This window comes from Hetaerina americana, unplaced genomic scaffold (assembly GCF_022747635.1).
Source record: "Hetaerina americana unplaced genomic scaffold, ioHetAmer1.1.p SCAF_25, whole genome shotgun sequence".
In the NCBI taxonomy this organism is placed as follows: domain Eukaryota; kingdom Metazoa; phylum Arthropoda; class Insecta; order Odonata; family Calopterygidae; genus Hetaerina; species Hetaerina americana.
In genome coordinates this window covers 7365173-7382016 of record NW_027286819.1, presented here as the reverse complement: position 1 = coordinate 7382016, position 16844 = coordinate 7365173, and the positions used below count along the sequence as shown (strand labels likewise).

Genomic DNA, 16844 nt, shown 5'->3' with positions numbered 1-16844 from the left:
GGCGGGTCCACTTCTTAGGGCTAGGGCGGGAAGGCGCCTTGGCACGGACCTGCTGTGCCCGCTCTGCGGATCGGCAGGGGTGTCTTGGGTGTCCCCCTACTTTCCCCTCCCCTCCATTAGGTTGACTCAAGTCGCCTCACACACAACCATGGTGAGCGACCGGCTCCTCGCCGGTCTTTTCGCTGCCCAGCATCTTCTGCTCTTCAGCGAGGGGACATTCGGACAAATTCCCGGGGATTCCCTAGGGACCCCGTTCGTGTCGTACCATTTCGGAGCTAAATGGCCCCGAAATGGCCGTTACACTTTCGCCGCTTCGCTGGCGGCTGGTCTTTCTCAATCCCTGTCGCTGCACAAGGACGTGGGTGCTTGTCCCACGGGAAGACCACGACATCGGTGATGCCGCGGACTTCCCCGTGGGAGGAGGATGCCGCTTTCCGCCGGAAGGTCCTTGCCCGCTCCTGGAGTGCACTCTGCAGAGGTTCGATCCCGGACAGCGCCGGAAGAGACTCGTTCCCCGTGATCCACCCGATCTGGAGTGCCGCTCGGAGGTTTCTCCTGTCCGCAGCGTGCAGCTTATTCCCTGCGCCGTCGCACATCACGCCGCACCATGCGGGTGCGGCGTACGCAAGGGTTGGGCGTAACACCGCCGCGAACAGGTGCAGTCTCCTTCGCAGCGGAAGGCATGGATTACACAGGATCGGGCCGAGGTCTTGCCGCCGGGATGCTGCGATGCCGGATGCCCTCATCACATGGTGCCGCATGGAGAGACGCTTGTCGAGGACGACGCCCAGGTACAGCACCGTCTCCGCCCAGTGGACCTCCGTCGCGCCGACGAGGATTTCGCCGGGCTCCTTCGGTCCCTTGGAGAAGACGATCGCCTGGGTTTTGTCCTCATTGACTCCGAATCTCCAGCGGGAATACCAAGTGATGAGTTCGTCGACCGCCCTCTGCAGGTATCGCGCCGCCATCTGTTGCCTCGTCGATCTCGCCAGGATCGCCATGTCGTCCGCATACGATGCTACGAGGACGTTGCTCCCAAAGTCTGCCGGGATATCCGCAGAGTAGATGTTGAAGAGAAGCGGCGAGAGCAAGCTTCCCTGGGGAACACCCGCTCTAATTCGCCGCTTCTCTGATACAGCATATCCCCAGCTGACGCGGAACGATCGTCCTCGCAACCAGGATGCCGCCAGCTCCGTCCACCATCGAGGAAATCCGAAGCAATTCAGCTTCCACAGCAATCCCTCGTGCCACACCCGATCGAACGCCTTGCTGACGTCAAAGAAGGCGCCGACGGTGGAATGCCGTCGGTTGAAACCTTCAGTGACGAAGTTCAGCAGGCGCGCGACCTGGTGCGTTGTTGAGTACTCACTGCGGAAGCCAAACTGATGCACCGGAACGATGTTCAGCTCCTCGGTGATGGCGACGATGTGGCGCAGGAGGACCCGCTCGAACAGCTTTCCCAGGCCGTCGAGCAAGGAGATCGGACGGAAATTCGCCGGCGATGCCGATTTCCCCGCCTTTGGTATGCACACAACGCGCGCCTCCTTCCATCGGGATGGGAAATGCCCGATAGCGAGACACGCGTTGAAGATGCACAGCAATAAGGAGGCAAGGGATATCGGCATCTGGGCGATGACAGTGTTTACTATTCCGTCCGGTCCCGGCGCCTTTCGGGGTTTCAGAGCCTTTATGGCCCCTCGAAGGTCCTCCTCGTTGATGGTCGGCGGCATCTCTTCGCGGGCGCGGACGTGGCGTGGCGATCTCGGCGGCAGCACGATGGATTCCAGGGGATCCTCCTGGTCAGCGTCCCCGTCCAAGGGAGAAAACACTCTTTCGAGGTGCTCGGCCATCCCAGAAGCCTTCTCCTCCGGAGTCCGGAGTGTCCCCACCGCGGTGCGAAGGGGCGCCTCCTCTCGCCGCTCACCTCGCAGACTGCGTACAAGGCGCCACAAGGACCCGTCTTCCGGGGATAGCGTTGAGACCTTCTCCCAGCTGGATTCCCTGAAGGCCGCTATCTCGTATCTAAGTTCGCGTTGCGAGCTGTTTAGCAACGCCTTGGCGGCCGGGCATCGGGAGCGTTGGAATTGGCGACGTAGCCGATTTTTCTCCCGAATCTTCTCGCGGATCTCCCTTGGAAGGGCCAGGTGATTCCATTTCCGAGCGGGACGCTCGGGAATTGCTGCCTGTGTTGCCGCCTGTACAGTTTCCGTCAGAAGATCGACCTGACGGTCGATCTCTTCCGGGGAACTAAGAGGCGGAGGCATCGGAGAGGCGCTGATTCGGTCAGTTACCTGATTCCGAAACATCGCCCAGTCCGCGGCAGCATAATTCCGGATCATCCTCGTCGGCGTCTCCAAGGGTTTCCTCGCAAGATGGAGAAGGACAGGCAGGTGGTCGCTGTCCAAGGCGTAGAGCGCTCTCGCAGAGAGCGCCGACGGCAGCCGTGCGTGCACCGCGATGTCCAGCACGTCGCTCGTTCCACGAGTTGCGAAATGAGTCGGCGTGCGTGGACCGATGACGACGAGTCGCTCGGCGGAAGTCCACTGTTGTAGGCAACGCCCTCGAGGATTTTCCACTCGGGAGTGCCAATCGGGATGCTTCGCGTTGAAATCGCCCGCGGCTATCGTGGGAACAGATCCCACGAAGAATTCCGCGAGCTCTTCTGTGCGAAACATCACCGATGGTGAGCAGTATACTGAAATGAGGCGAAGAGGCCCCTCGCCGCATTCCAGCTCTATTGCAGTGGCTTCCGTCGAATCGAACGTCGGCAGCGTGAAGCGCTGTGCACGCAGGTGATCAGCGACCAGGACTGCAGTTCCCCCTCCTTGGCGCGCCCGGTCGTCACGGAAGACCTGGAATCCCGGGACGGTCCACCTACTCCTTGGCTTCAGGTGCGTCTCTTGCAACAGGGCGACCTCGCATTTCTGCCTGGATAGAAACGCGAGCAGCTCCGGCGTTTTCCTCGCCACGGCGCCTCCTACGTTCCAAGACGCGATGGCGATGTTACGGCGTCTAGGAGGCGTGTTATCCATGACGAGGAGCAAGAAGAGCCGGCAACTGTTGCAGTGTTGCCGAGAGCACCTGAAGCTGCGTCTGAAGAGCAGCAGAGATTGTGGCAAGCGTCCCCAGGACGCTTAGGAGCGGGTTTTCTTCGGGGCCGGCGTCCAGGTCCGCGGCCGGCGAAGCAGATGTGGCCCCCGAAAGGACCGGCGGCTGGGCAGGCGTCGCCTGCTGGTTGCGCCTACGCTCCCGCAAGGGAATGCGGAGAGAGGCGGCGGTTTCCATGACGTTTGCCGCGGGCGTCGGCAAGTCCGGGAACTGGATGCCGAGGCGCGGTCTTGGGGTTGGGCGCTGAGGAGCTGGACCGCAGGACGCGTTTCCTCCTCGCCATACATTCCGCGTTCCCAGGGCTGGTGTGGGTGCCTTGGACGCAGGAGCAGGAGACGGTGGAGCATTCTTGGGTGCGGTGGCCGCCCCCGATCGGCGTCCGCGGCGCTTTTTGGACGGCTTAGCGGCTCGACGTTCCTTCTCTGCAAGCCACGTCTTGCACGTCGGGGAGAAGGCCGAATGCGCTCCCCCGCAGCTGGGACATTTCTCCTCTCCGGTCCTTGGGCAATCCTCAAGGGCGTGTCCGCCTGAGCAGTGCGGGCAGCGAGGAGAAGCGGTGCAGAAAAAGCTCCCGTGACCGAAGCGAGAGCATCTATGGCAGAGCTGGGGATCCCTGTAAACGTAAAGGCGCACCGAAATTACGCTGTTGCCAACGCTTCGGAGTGCCTTAACTGCAGAGATGGTCCACTTTTCCGACAAGGCGATGGCGACGACGAAAACGCCGATCGGTTTGCCCTCGGAAGACAGCTGGCGTCCCCGGCGTGCGTCGATCCCCATGTCGCGCAGGTCTTCGAGCAGATGCTCAATTTGGTGCTTTGCAGAGAGGCCACGGAAGGTGAATGCCGTGGTTTTCTCCTCCCCCACTCCCCAAGTGGACATCTGCGCGTCAGCCGCGGACAGGGCCGCGCGCAAGGACTGGAAGTCTTCCATAGAGCGGGTTTGCACCCGCGCAGACGACTCCCCATAAGCGACGGTGAAGGTTTGATCCTTCACCGCTGCGCGAATCATATCGCGGAATGATCTCACGTCCTCAACATCGTAAACGACGAGAGGAGGAGGGCGTTTCCCGCGACTAGGACGTGGGGGAGGGGCAGCAGCGTCTTCAGCCTGGGCTGCGGTGTCGGCCGCGTCCATTGCTTCCGTGATCGGCTCAGAAGAGTCGGTCTCAGGAGCTATCGCGGCAAATGAGTTGGCCGTTGGGAGCGGAATAAAGGCCTCAGCGGAGGTTCGGGCGCGTTTAAGCGCGGCGTCGCTTAGCGGCGTGAAAGGGCGACGAACGCCCGCTCTCTGCTGCTTCTCTGACTCGTCTCTGAAGACAGGCGCGATGGCTTTGGCGTAACGCCGCGGCCGAACGAACCCGTCTTCATCGACGGGGGATCCAGGGCGGGAGACGCCAGGCGACGAGATGGCCGCCATGGCGAGGAGCCGGCGAGAGGTGGAGTTGACGGCGCTTTCCACTGCAGAGCAGTGCAAAGTCGTCTCGATGGAGAAGGTGGTACAGCGACTCTTCGACGTATCTGGATGACTCGATGATCAGGATGCAGGAAGCTGGATGATCGCACAGCCAACTCACACACATTCTACCAACACAAACCCATTTCACACTTACCCCCAACCTTACTACACAGTGCTATATAGCGCTATTCCATAAATTTTCTTTCTTTTTCTTAAACTCACCCCACCCCCTTCTAGTTGGTCTCTTTAGATAGAAAGTTTTGTTGATCCCCCCTTCCCCCATTTTGAATTCAAATTTTTTGTCCGTTTTACTCTAAGTCCAACGGTTAAGGAGATAGGGGCCATTCCTCCCTTAAGACGTCGGTGGCGCCATCTGTTGTGCAAAGCCCCGAACCACGTAGCGTAGTCAGTGTTCCTTCTTTTCCAAGACGTTCTTCAAACGAAACCCACCCCCTCCACTAGGGTGTTATCAGGTAGTGGGGGCGTTTGATCCCCCCTACCCCCCATTTTGCATCCAAATCTTTCCTCAGATTTGAGCTCTCTTACCGCTCACGAGATACTACCTTGATCAAAAAGTTCCCGGAATAACCACCGTGTGGCGCTCCCATCGTTCCGATTTGAGTTCTGTTTTTTTTGTTAAATTGGTACATCTGTTGTTGATATTCCCTTTAAATCTTAGTGTCATAACTTGACATTTGCAAAAGTTACGGTCGGTTTTCGGTATGTCCATCAGTGCTTCCTGCGATTTTTCCATTACTTCCTCTCGGCTGCTAAAACGCGTTCCCCGTAATGGTTTTTTAACTCGATTGAACAGAAAGAAGTCACAGGGAGCCAAATCAGGTGAATTCGGTGGCTGTTGGATGGTATTTGTTGCATTTTTCGTCAAAAAATTACGAATAATGATAGCACTGTGCGACGGTGCGTTATCATGGTGCAAAATCCACGAGTTTTCTGCCCAAATTTCTGGTCTCTTTCGGCGAATTGCTTCACGCAAACGTCTCATAACGCCCAAATAATACTCTTTGTTTACTGTCTGGCCTTCTGGCAAAAATTCATGATGCACTACACCGTTGTAATCCATGAAAACCGTCAGCATTGCCTTCTTTTTTGACTGAAAACGACGTGGTTTTTTTGGTCTCGGCTCATTTGGTGAACGCCATTCACTTGCCTGATGTCTGGATTGCGTGTCGTACTCATAAACCCACGTCTCGTCTCCAGTAATGATCCTTTTGATGAATGTGGGATCGGATTCAGTCTCGCAAATCATGTCTTTTGCGACGTCAACACGGTCTCTTTTTTGCATGAAATTGAGGTCTTTCGGCACCAACTTTGCTGCTACACGACGGAAACCCAAATCATTAACCACAATGTCTTGGGCGGATCCATAGGCAATGCTCAAGTCCTCCGCTATTTCTCTGATGGTTAATTTGCGGTTATTGACCAACATTTCTTTTACTTTATCAATTCTTTCACCGACTTTCGATGTCGATGGTCTGCCACTGCGTTCATCATCTTCGATTGACTCACGACCACTTCTGAACCGCTCGTGCCACTGGTAAACGACCGTTTTTTTTAGAGAATCGTTGCCGAAACACTTTTCCAACATTTCCAACGTCCGTGCGCCACTAAATCCGTTTTTTACGCAAAATTTAATACAAGTTCGTTGTTGCAAATTTAAATCCATTTCTGAAATTGTAGAAAATCGCCAACACACACAGAGATAGATGTACTCTTGGCTACGTAACTTTTGCAAATGTCAAGTTATGACACTAAGATTTAAAGGGAATATCAACAACAGATGTACCAATTTAACAAAAAAAACAGAACTCAAATCGGAACGATGGGAGCGCCACACGGTGGTTATTCCGGGAACTTTTTTATCAAGGTAGTATAGCCCCTTGCCGTCCAAGACGCTGTCGGTGGCGACACAAGTGTCAGCCACTGGAACTACTGCGTAAACCCGCACGTTGAAGTCCCCAGTGCTATAAACGGGTGGGCGCGCCTTTTAAAATCGCCTTTTCAAATCACCATTATAAATCGTATTTCGTAAATTTTCCCTTCGTAAATTTTCCCTGAAAAGTGATCCCTCACTGGATGGGAAGCCTCCAAAGGCAGGCAAGCTTCTTCGGCCGTCGCCACCTCCTAGTTATCGTCACCTCAGGCCGAAAATCACCAGTATTTTGAATATCTTTCGGGGCCAATCTGGCCGGGAATCCCTGCCATGGATCCCTGTGCCTCCAAAATGACCACTGCCAGTCCAGCCAATGAAAATATTTCGCTTCGCCCTGATCCCCCCAACCTGACCTCATCATCCCCCCCTCTCCAAACCTTACTAAACCTCCTTCCTGGCACCAAACCAATTCAACAGACGGTCACCATACCCATTCCTGCCCAAGCCCTAGCTGACCCTCGCTTCCAGTCTTTCCTCTCTACCTACGGAGTCACCTTCCCTACACCTAAAACTGCAAACACCGCAAGTGAGACCGTTGCTGCATGCAGCTCAAAAAGAACTGCCCTCTCCGATAATGAATTCACTCCTGTGAAAACAAGGAGGAAAACAAATGTAGTGCCAAATGAGGCTGTTACTCCTACTACAATCAGCAACAGGTACGCTGCCCTCTCCCGTGATGACCATCCCACGGAAGCTGAAGCTGAAGTTGACGTTGCAGCCATGGAGGAGGAACCTCCCACTCCTCAGCCCAAAACCAAGATACCTCCGATCTACCTATCCGACATCAGGAACTGGCAGGACAAATTCAATGGTATACGTTCCGTGTGTCCTCCCTCCAGTTGCCTCCCTCGTCCGAAATGAAATCAGAATCAACTGTCAAAAAATTGAAGACTTCCGCGCCGTCTCCACCTATTTACGCTCTAAAGGCTTGGAACACTACACTTATACCCTAAAGAGTGACAAGAAGCCTCACTTTGTCCTGCGGGGTCTGCCAAACAACACCCCCATAGACAGCATCGAGGAAGCCCTTGCCGACTTAGGCTTCCCGACGGACCAAGTTGTGCAATTAAAATCCACCCGCCCTTCCCCCATTCAGCAGGCGGAAAGGAACGCAATACGCGCCGTAAACCCGGACGCAGAACTCCCAGCCATTCCTCCTAGGGATCTCCCCCTATTCCAAGTCAGGCTTCAGGATTCCTCCAGACAGGACGAATTCCTGCAAACGTCCTCCCTTCTCCACCTACGCACAAACGTGGAGCCTTTCCGGCAACCTGTTGGTCCGCCCCAATGCTTGTCCTGTCAACGCTACGGACATACCCATAAAACATGTGGCCTCCGCCCCCGCTGTGTCAAGTGCGCCGGCGACCACCATTATAAAGACTGTGTCAAGCCCAAAGACGTCCCGGCCAAATGTGTCAACTGTGGAGGTCCGCACACAGCGAATTACCGGGGCTGTGTTGTACATCGTGAGCTGATGCTCAAGATTCGTGCTAAACGCGACGCAATCAATACCACCTTCCGGCCAACTGCCACTCCATCCATACCCAGGTCCTCCTTCCCACCACTGCAAAATGCGTGGCACTCTCGCCCAAACCCCTCCAACAACAGCCTGCAGCCTGAATCCAACGCTAATCAACCTCAAACCTCCCAACAGACCTCCCCATCCACTCACCCCCAATCCAACTATAACTCTGGGCAAAACCCCTCTCCATCAAACCCCATCCATCCTAACCTAAAAACGACCCTTTTGACAACAGTCTCCAAACTCCTCACCATGGATGACAATGCATCCCTCATCCAAGTCCTAAAAACGGATCTAATCCCTTGTCTTATCCAACTCCTAAATGGACTGTAATCCCGTCTCCTTCTCTCACCACCTTCGAATTCTACAATGGAACTGCAATAGTATCCGGCCTAAGACACTAGAGTTACAGCACCTTGCCGCCTCTCACTCTCCGGACATTATTCTCCTACAGGAGACCAAACTTACCCCCAACCAGTCCTTCTACGTCCCAAATTACAAAGTCTTCCGCCGCGACCGGCCAGTAACAGAAGGCGCAGGAGGTGGAGTAGCCATTCTTATCAAAAAGCACATACCCTGCTGCCAGTTATCACCTCCGGTCACAACGAAACTTGAACTGGTTGGGATCACCCTAAAGACCAGAGAAGGAACGCTGAACATATGGTCAGCATACTTCCCACCAAACCGCTCGAAATCCTCAATGGACGACCTTGAGGCAATTAAAACTCCTCACTCCCCGATCCATTCTTGGTGGAGATTTGAACGCCAAACACATGGCCTGGGGCTGCAGAACTAACTCGAGTCGCGGCCTCTCCCTGCGCCGTCTTCAGATTTCGGCCAATTTTTCTATCTTGGCTCCAGCTCTACCTTCTCATTTCCCCCCAAACCCATACTCTTCAGACATCCTTGATATTGTTCTTACCTCCCTTCCTCCAACTTTCGATATCGTGAATGTAAATAATGCAGCTTCAGACCACTGTCCACTCACATACACTGTACCCTTAAATCCTACCATCCCTACGGTAAATACTGCAAAAATAAACTGGAAAACATTCCATACGACCTGCTGCACCACCGCTTTACCCCAACTGCAGCTCTCTAACTGCCACCAAATAGACTCAGCCATACACCAATTCACGTCCCTTCTAATCACTATAGCTAACTCCTCTTCCCTACGTCAGGATCCGTCCAAACTCTCTGGCCCCTCTCTCCCTACCGACATTCTCCGTCTTATGAAAGTTAGGAACCTGGCCAGGCAGCTCTGGCAAAGATCCCGCATTCCCCTAGACGGTCAAAAATACAGGGCCCTGCGAAATCTAGTAACGTAATCGCTCAGAAACCACAAGGAGTCCCTCTGGGCTAAAAAGATTAGCTCTCTGTCCCATGCGGACCACTCTGTCTGGCCACTGGCCCGATCCCTACGCGTACGGTCTACTCCCAAAGCGCCTCTCCTCCTAAACGGGAAACTATACTACTCTGACGAGGACAAGGCTCACACCTTTGCCAATGTCCTAGAATCCATCTTTCAAAACCCAAATTCCTGTGACCTTGACTCCCTTGCTTCCATTACCTCCGAATCCATTGCACTCTGCCCCCCTCCGGCTATTCCTCATGCATCCCTCTCTGAATTGATGGCTATTATCAACAAAAGCAAATCTAAATCCGCTCCCGGCCCAGACCTCATTTCCTACACCCACCTTAAGAACCTACCAAAACCCTTCCTCCTACACCTCTCAATATTGAACTCCTGCCTTTCCCTTTGCTACTTCCCCTCAGCATGGAAAAAAGCAAAAATCATCCTTCTACCGAAACCGGACAAAGACCCCAAAGACCCATCCAACCACAGACCCATCAGTCTCCTTCCCTGCATGGGAAAAATCCTAGAGCGAATAATTCTAGCCCGCTTGCAAGAGGAACTCCTTGCTCTGGACCTGTTACGCCCCGAACAAACTGGATTCCGAAAGAAAACGGCTACCACCCACCAAATTCTCCGGCTAGTTGAACTCATCACCTTTGGATTCAATATCCATAAACATACACAGGTTGCCTTTCTTGACATTAAACGTGCATTTGACCGCGTATGGGTAAAAGGTTTAATCCTTAAACTCAGCCAAACCGACATCTCCTTTTCGCTCATCAAAATAGTCACTTCCTTCCTCTCCGATAGAACATTCTTCGTCTCCGTCAACTCAAGCAAATCAAATCTCAGACCAATCCTGGCCGGTGTCCCACAAGGTGCCGTCCTATCCCCCACTCTCTTCAACCTTTACATTAACGACCTGCCTTCACATCCCAAAACACATACTTTTCTTTACGCCGATGACACCGCGATAGCCTCCCAATCTTTCAACCCCAACACCGCTGCCGACAACGTCCAAGAACACCTGGACCTGGTTGAGGAGTGGATGGACACCTGGAAACTTCAGATCCACCCGGATAAATGCGAAACTGTCAACTTTGCCCGTAAATGGAAAAAACCCTGTTCCACCGCCCTCTTCTATGGCAACGCAAAAATCCCGTCCAAAAATTCCGCCAAGTTCTTAGGTGTCGTCCTAGACAAAAAACTTACCTGGCATGAACATACAACCTACGCCTTAAATAAAGCAAATGCGGCCAGAGCCTCTCTCTGTCCATTGCTAAACCATAAAAGCCCACTCAATTTAGCAACCAAAATGTCCTTATACACATCAATGATCAGACCCATCATAACGTACGGCTACCCAGCCTGGGGGGCAATCGCAACGTCCCACCTCAACAAACTCTTCATATTCCAAAATAAAACAATCCGCCAAATTCTGCGTGCTCCTTGGTTCATCCGAAATGACTCCCTCCACAAGGATTTACAACTACCACACTTAAGCAACTACCTCCAAAAAATAGCAATCACCTTTTCCAAATCTCTGCCCCTTACACAAAACACCCTAATAGAATCCCTATGGTCGTACGATGTAAACCCCCATTTCAAACACAATCGCCCTAAGCACTCCTCCATGAAAACCAATACTTAACGATCCTTAAACCATAAATACGCCCTAAATACATACCAATGTCAAAACACCATTCATCAGCAGTAGCTGGAAATTGTACACAGATGCGCTGTGCGCAGTCACTAACGTCTTGGTCTTGGCCTTCTTACCGTTCCCCTTCTCTCCAGCATGGAAGCTCTAGGAATCGAAGTCCATACAACGCATGGTATTCTAAACATTCTCCATCTACCAATTATGCAGTAGACCGAATAAATTGAATAAAGACGACCTCGAGCGCCTGATTTCCCCGCGAAAATCGGGCTTATTCATCGGCGATTGGAACGCACGCAGTTTTCAATGGAACTGTTCTAACCCAAATTACAACGGGAGAATTCTGCAGTCATTTATTGAATCGAAGTCTGCGTCCATATTGGCTCCTTCCGAGCCGACGCATATTTCCCGATCCCATTCCTCCGTCAGCATCATAGACTTCGGTGTCTCTCTTAATCTCCCTTTCATCTCCCCTCCTTCCGTGGTTCACGGCTTCACTTCGGACCATCATCCCATCCTTTTTCATCTCCCTCTCTCCTCGCCACGTGCTCAACCTCCCCCAACCCAGTCCCTTTCCTGGAACCGCTTTCCAGATGCCCTCGCAGACGTCCTGGCGCCGATTTCTCCTCTCTTGTCCCCCTCCCCCGAGGACCTTGACCGCCGTGCCGAGACCGTTTCGGAAGCCTTTGCGGAAGCGAAGCGCCGTATTACATCACTAGTCCCTCCCAAACCTGGGAGAAAAAGCCGTGCCCTTCCTCCTCACATTCTTGCGAAGATAAAAGCCAGAAATGCCGCTCGCCGAGTATGGCAAAGGGACCGATTGCCCTGGGACAAGTCTCTTTACAATCGGCTCCATGCTGACGTCAGGCGCTCCATTGCTGCCTTTTCCTCTCAAGAGTGGATGCGTCATGTTTCCTCTCTGTCCTTAGAGGATAACTCTCTGTGGAAAATTTCCAAGTCCCTTCGTCGCTCCCCCAAACCGACCAATCCTCCGTTGAAATTAATCGACAGATTAATTTTCGACCCTACCCAAAAGGCGGAGATCCAGGCGGTGTTCCTGGAAAATACGATGGCCGCCGATCCTTCCCCTTCCCCTGCGGATCATAAAGTCCGTAAATTCCTCGCGAATCTCCCTTCCAATCCTACCGATCTCCCCCTGATAACGTCTGCGGACGAAATAAAGTCCATATTAACCTCGCTGCCGCCGAAAAAGGCGCCCGGGTTTGACAATGTGTCAAATCGGGAGCTTATTCTTGCGGCCCAAGTACCTATCTTCCCCCTCATCCTTTCCGACCTAATAAATCATTGTTACCTTTCCGCCCACTTCCCCTCCCCTTGGAAAACAGGGAAAGTTATCATCCTTCCAAAGCCAGGGAAAGACGCCACGATACCGGGTAATTGCCGACCAATTACTCTGCTCTCAAACGTGTCCAAAATCTTTGAGCGGGTCCTTCTGTCCTTGCTAGAATCGCACGCGCACGACCATGCAATTTTTCGTCCGGAGCAGTTTGGTTTTCGCTCCCGCGTTTCCGCGGAATTTCAAATCCTTCGCTTGTGCGAACGTATTTCGCACGGTTTCAACCTTCGTCGATCCACGGACGCGGTGTTTCTCGATATCGCCCGTGCGTTCGACAGGGTATGGCACAACGGTCTCCTTTTCAAAATGAACCTTTCATCCTTTCCTCCTCCTATCACCCTATTGATTCGCAGCTTTCTCGCCAATCGCCGATTTCGGGTTTGTTTGGGGAATTCCCTTTCATCCGTGAAGACCGCCGCCGCCGGCGTTCCACAGGGCTCCCTTTTAAGCCCTTTCTTATTCAATTTATTCGTCAATGATATACCGTCCACGCCCCACACGTCACTCTACATGTACGCAGACGACACGGCTATAGCTGCTTCGTCTCGTTTTCGATCGGCAAACATTCGGCGCATCAACACTCACCTACGGAAACTGCACAAGTGGACGTCCACATGGAAAATTACAATAAACGCCAACAAAAGCACACACGTCCACTTCGCCCGACGACGTAAACGCACTCCTCACATTCCTATTACGCTCCAAAAACATGTGATTCCTAGAGCTTCCACGCACCGCTTCCTCGGCGTCGTTCTCGACGAAAAACTGACTTTCCGACCTCATCTGGACCATTGCCGTACGTCGGCGATTGTCGCAAGGAACAAGCTGTCTTGCCTCACCTTGACGACGTCGCCGCTCAATCACAAGGACCGAATGCGCCTTTACAAGGCGATCATTCGGCCCAAATTCCTATACGCAAGCTCCATCTTCGCCAATCGTAAAACAACATGGCGCCACCTGGAAATCATTCAAAATAAATCAATCCGCGGAGTAGTAGTAGTTTTAGGGGTTTGTAGGGTGCGTCGACAGCTATGGTCATTTTGCACCACTGTCATTACGTAAAACTTATGTTCCTTTTAAACTAGGAATAAGTAAACAGATAAATACGAATAAATATATAAATAAATAAAATAAACAAAAAAAAAAAAAGGGAAAATGCTAAAATCAAAAGCATTAAAATTATGCGCTCCGAAGCTAAAGCTGCCCCATTAAACCGGTTGACCTTAAAAAAGTTAAGACTCGATTTATAGACCCAGAGTCATCCCCTAAAATATTTTTTAAGTCTCCCCTTATCTTCAACATGTCTCTGGCCCTTTGGTATGTTGTACATTCCGTCAGGATATGTTTTATCGTCAGGGGTTGGAAACACTCATTGCAGCGGGGCTGTTCTTTTACCTCCGCAAAGAGGTACGAATGAGTGAGGGCAGAGTGTCCTATTCTCAGGCGCGTAATCATGACCTCTTCCCTCCGAATGTTCCGGATGGGGGAGGACCATGGTGAAACGACCGGTTTTATTGCCCTGAGTTTATTATTTTGAAGAGACTGCCAAGTCTCCTTCCACTGATGCAGGACCGAGTTCCGCAAGGCGGCCTTCACGTCCTCCATTGGAACCAAGGTGGAGTCGGTCTCGGGTTGTCGAAGGGCATCCTTCGCTGCCTGGTCAGCTTTTTCGTTGCCTCTTATGCCGACGTGACCAGGAGTCCATATAAAGGAGACCCTGTTCCCCTTTCTCTGAAGGGACAACAGGGTATAATGGATCTCCTGGACTATCGGGTGCACAGGTGCAAAGGCCGATAAAGATTTTAGGGCGCTCAACGAGTCGGTGCAGATGAGGAAAGAGCCATTGCTTTCTTTTATTTCTCCTAGGGCCGTCCTTATGGCTGACAGCTCGGCTGTGAAAATGCTGCAAGAAGTGTGCAGTTTTTTCCTCACGACTCCATGGTAGTGGGACACGACCGCATAGGCACATGCAGATTCTGACTTTGACCCGTCGGTGTAGACTGGGACAAAGTCAGAAAGTGAGCTGAGGACGGCACTGAAGAGCTGCTGGTATTCGGAATCGGTCGTTTTGGCTTTGCAGCGTGCACTGGCAATGAGTTTAATATCCGGCATTGGTGTTAACCAAGGCGGATACTTAGCATAGGAGACGGGGCATATTTGAGGAAATGTAAAATTTACCTCATTAATAAAATCATTAAAACGAACGGCAAAGGGCCTAGTTGCCCTTCTCCGCCTGTTAAATAAGTCTAAAAACCGTTGGTTAAAAACTATGTTAAAACAAGGGTGGATTGTCTCTGATAAAATTTTACAGGCATAGTTGCCCATTAAAATCATCCTGCGGGTTTCCAACGGAGGCTCCCCTGCGTCTGCAAGTAAGCTTGGGACTGGGCTTGTTCTAAATGCCCCGGTGGCCAACCGTATCCCAGCATTGTGGACACATGTGAGTGGTCTCAAGTAAGACTCTCGTCCTGAGGAATACACTATGGAACCATAGTCCAGTTTGGATCGCACCAAGCCTCTGTACAATAAAAGCATGGTGGAGCGGTCTGCTCCCCAAGTGGAGTGAGTTAAAAACTTTAAAACGTTGAGGGTTTGGCGACACCTCTCGCGTAACACGCGGATATGCTCCCGCCAGTTCAGCTTTTGGTCCAGGATCATGCCGAGAAAGCGGACGGACTCCACAAATGGAAGAATCCTACCCAACAGGGTTAGGGTCGGGGTAACGTGGTAACCGCGAAGACGGTGAAAGTGCACGCATTTCGTTTTCTCCATGGAGAAACGAAATCCGTTCTTTCGCGACCACTCTCCCAGTTTGTTTAGAGTCACCTGGGCTTGCCTGGAAGCGTTTGGCAGTCGTGTCGACCGGCAAAATATGGCTAAGTCGTCCACATAGAGCGATGCCATCACCGGGGCATTGATGCATTCCACCACGTCGTTGATGGCGATGGCAAATAACGTCACGCTCAGTACTGAACCCTGGGGTACCCCGTTCTCCTGTGTAAAAGATCGGGATAAGTGCTTCCCAGTCCTTACTTTAAAAAGGCGGTTAGTTAAAAAATTTCTGATAAATAGGGCCATGTTGCCTCTAAATCCCCACTTGTGGAGCGTGTTGAGGATTCTCCATCGCCACACACTATCATAGGCCTTCTCCAGGTCGAAAAAGACTGCTATGACGTGTTGACGGTGGAGAAAGGCTTCCTGGATGAAGTTCTCAGTGCGCACCAGATGGTCTGTCGTGGACCTGCCACGCCGAAATCCGCACTGAGCGTCGGAGAGCAGGTGTCGACTCTCCAAGCACCACATGAGACGTCGGTTTACCATCCGTTCCATCACCTTGCACAGGCAGCTGGTGAGAGATATGGGACGGTAGTTGTTCGGGTCATTTTTGTCCTTGCCCTGTTTTGGGATTGGTATCACGATGGACTCTCGCCAGGCATTTGGAAAACAGCCCTCGTTCCAAAGTTGGTTGAGGGTATTTAGGACCTCCCCAATCGCAGTTTCCGGAATGTTCCGGAGAAATGCGTTGTGGATTTCGTCCGCCCCTGGCGAGGTGTAATGGGAGTCTTCGATGGCGGATTTAAGCTCCCAGGACGTGAAAGGCTCATTGTAATATTCACTTGTAGGACCTGCACCAAAATTGAGAGGGACTCTCTCGCATCGCCTCTTCAGGTTCGCAAAGTCCGCGGCATAGCCCTCGTCACTGCTATTGGCCGCGAACTGACTGGCAAATATGTTGCTTATTTCGGCAGGTGAATTAACCACCCGGCCAGCAACAAGCAATGGCGAGATGACAAATGAGCCCTTGGACCCGGAGATTTTCTTGACTTTGTCCCATACCTGACCAAGCGGCGTGCGATGGTTGATGGTAGAGACGTATTCTATCCAGGAAGCCCTCTTGGCCTCCTTCACGGCCCTTCGAGCTCGCGCTCTCAGGCGGCGGTACGATGCCAGATTAGTTGCCGTGGGATATTTTCTAAAAATATTTAATGCTTTTTTCCTCGCCCGAATCGCCCGGTCGCATTCCCCGTTCCACCAAGGGACAGGAGCTCGATTTATATTCCCGGACGTACGAGGGATACTTTTGGTAGCTGCCGCCAACAGCGTTGAACTTAGTTTATCGACGTTGTGCAACGCGTCGAAACTTGCGTCGTGTTTATATGTAAACGTACGCTTAAAAAGTGGCCAGTCCGCACGGTTAATACGCCACTTTTCCGGAGGTTTTGAAATGGTGGGCGAAGAGTCTTCCTTAACGAGTAGAAGAGGAAAATGGTCACTCCCACAGAGATCGTTGTGGGTGGACATTTTCAGCTTTGGGGCTAGACTTCTCGAGCATAGACAAAGATCTATTGCTGAGAATTCCCCATTGAAGCTGTTAAAGCGGGTTTTTTCGCCGCTATTTAATAAAAACAGGTTAAAATCCTCAATAAAGTTGGA

At 52.2% G+C, this 16844-nt stretch overlaps 1 protein-coding gene across 1 annotated transcript; it reads left to right on the top strand.

Moving 5' to 3' along the window:
- Nucleotides 1-6805: 6805 nt before the first annotated feature.
- LOC139689582 (uncharacterized) lies at nucleotides 6806-8369 on the top strand. The gene is made up of 2 exons (XM_071586744.1): nucleotides 6806-7325; nucleotides 7405-8369. The coding sequence occupies exons 1-2, from the start codon at nucleotides 6806-6808 to the stop codon at nucleotides 8367-8369; spliced, it is 1485 nt and encodes a 494-aa protein (XP_071442845.1).
- Nucleotides 8370-16844: the final 8475 nt, after the last annotated feature.

Excerpts from the sequence above, each read along its gene's own strand:
- LOC139689582 (XM_071586744.1), top strand. The coding sequence starts at position 6,806 with ATGACCACTGCCAGTCCAGCCAATGAAAATATTTCGCTTCGCCCTGAT. Across the intron at positions 7,326-7,404 it reads CTGGCAGGACAAATTCAATG|ACTTCCGCGCCGTCTCCACC; the intron begins GTATACGTTCCG and ends AAAAAATTGAAG.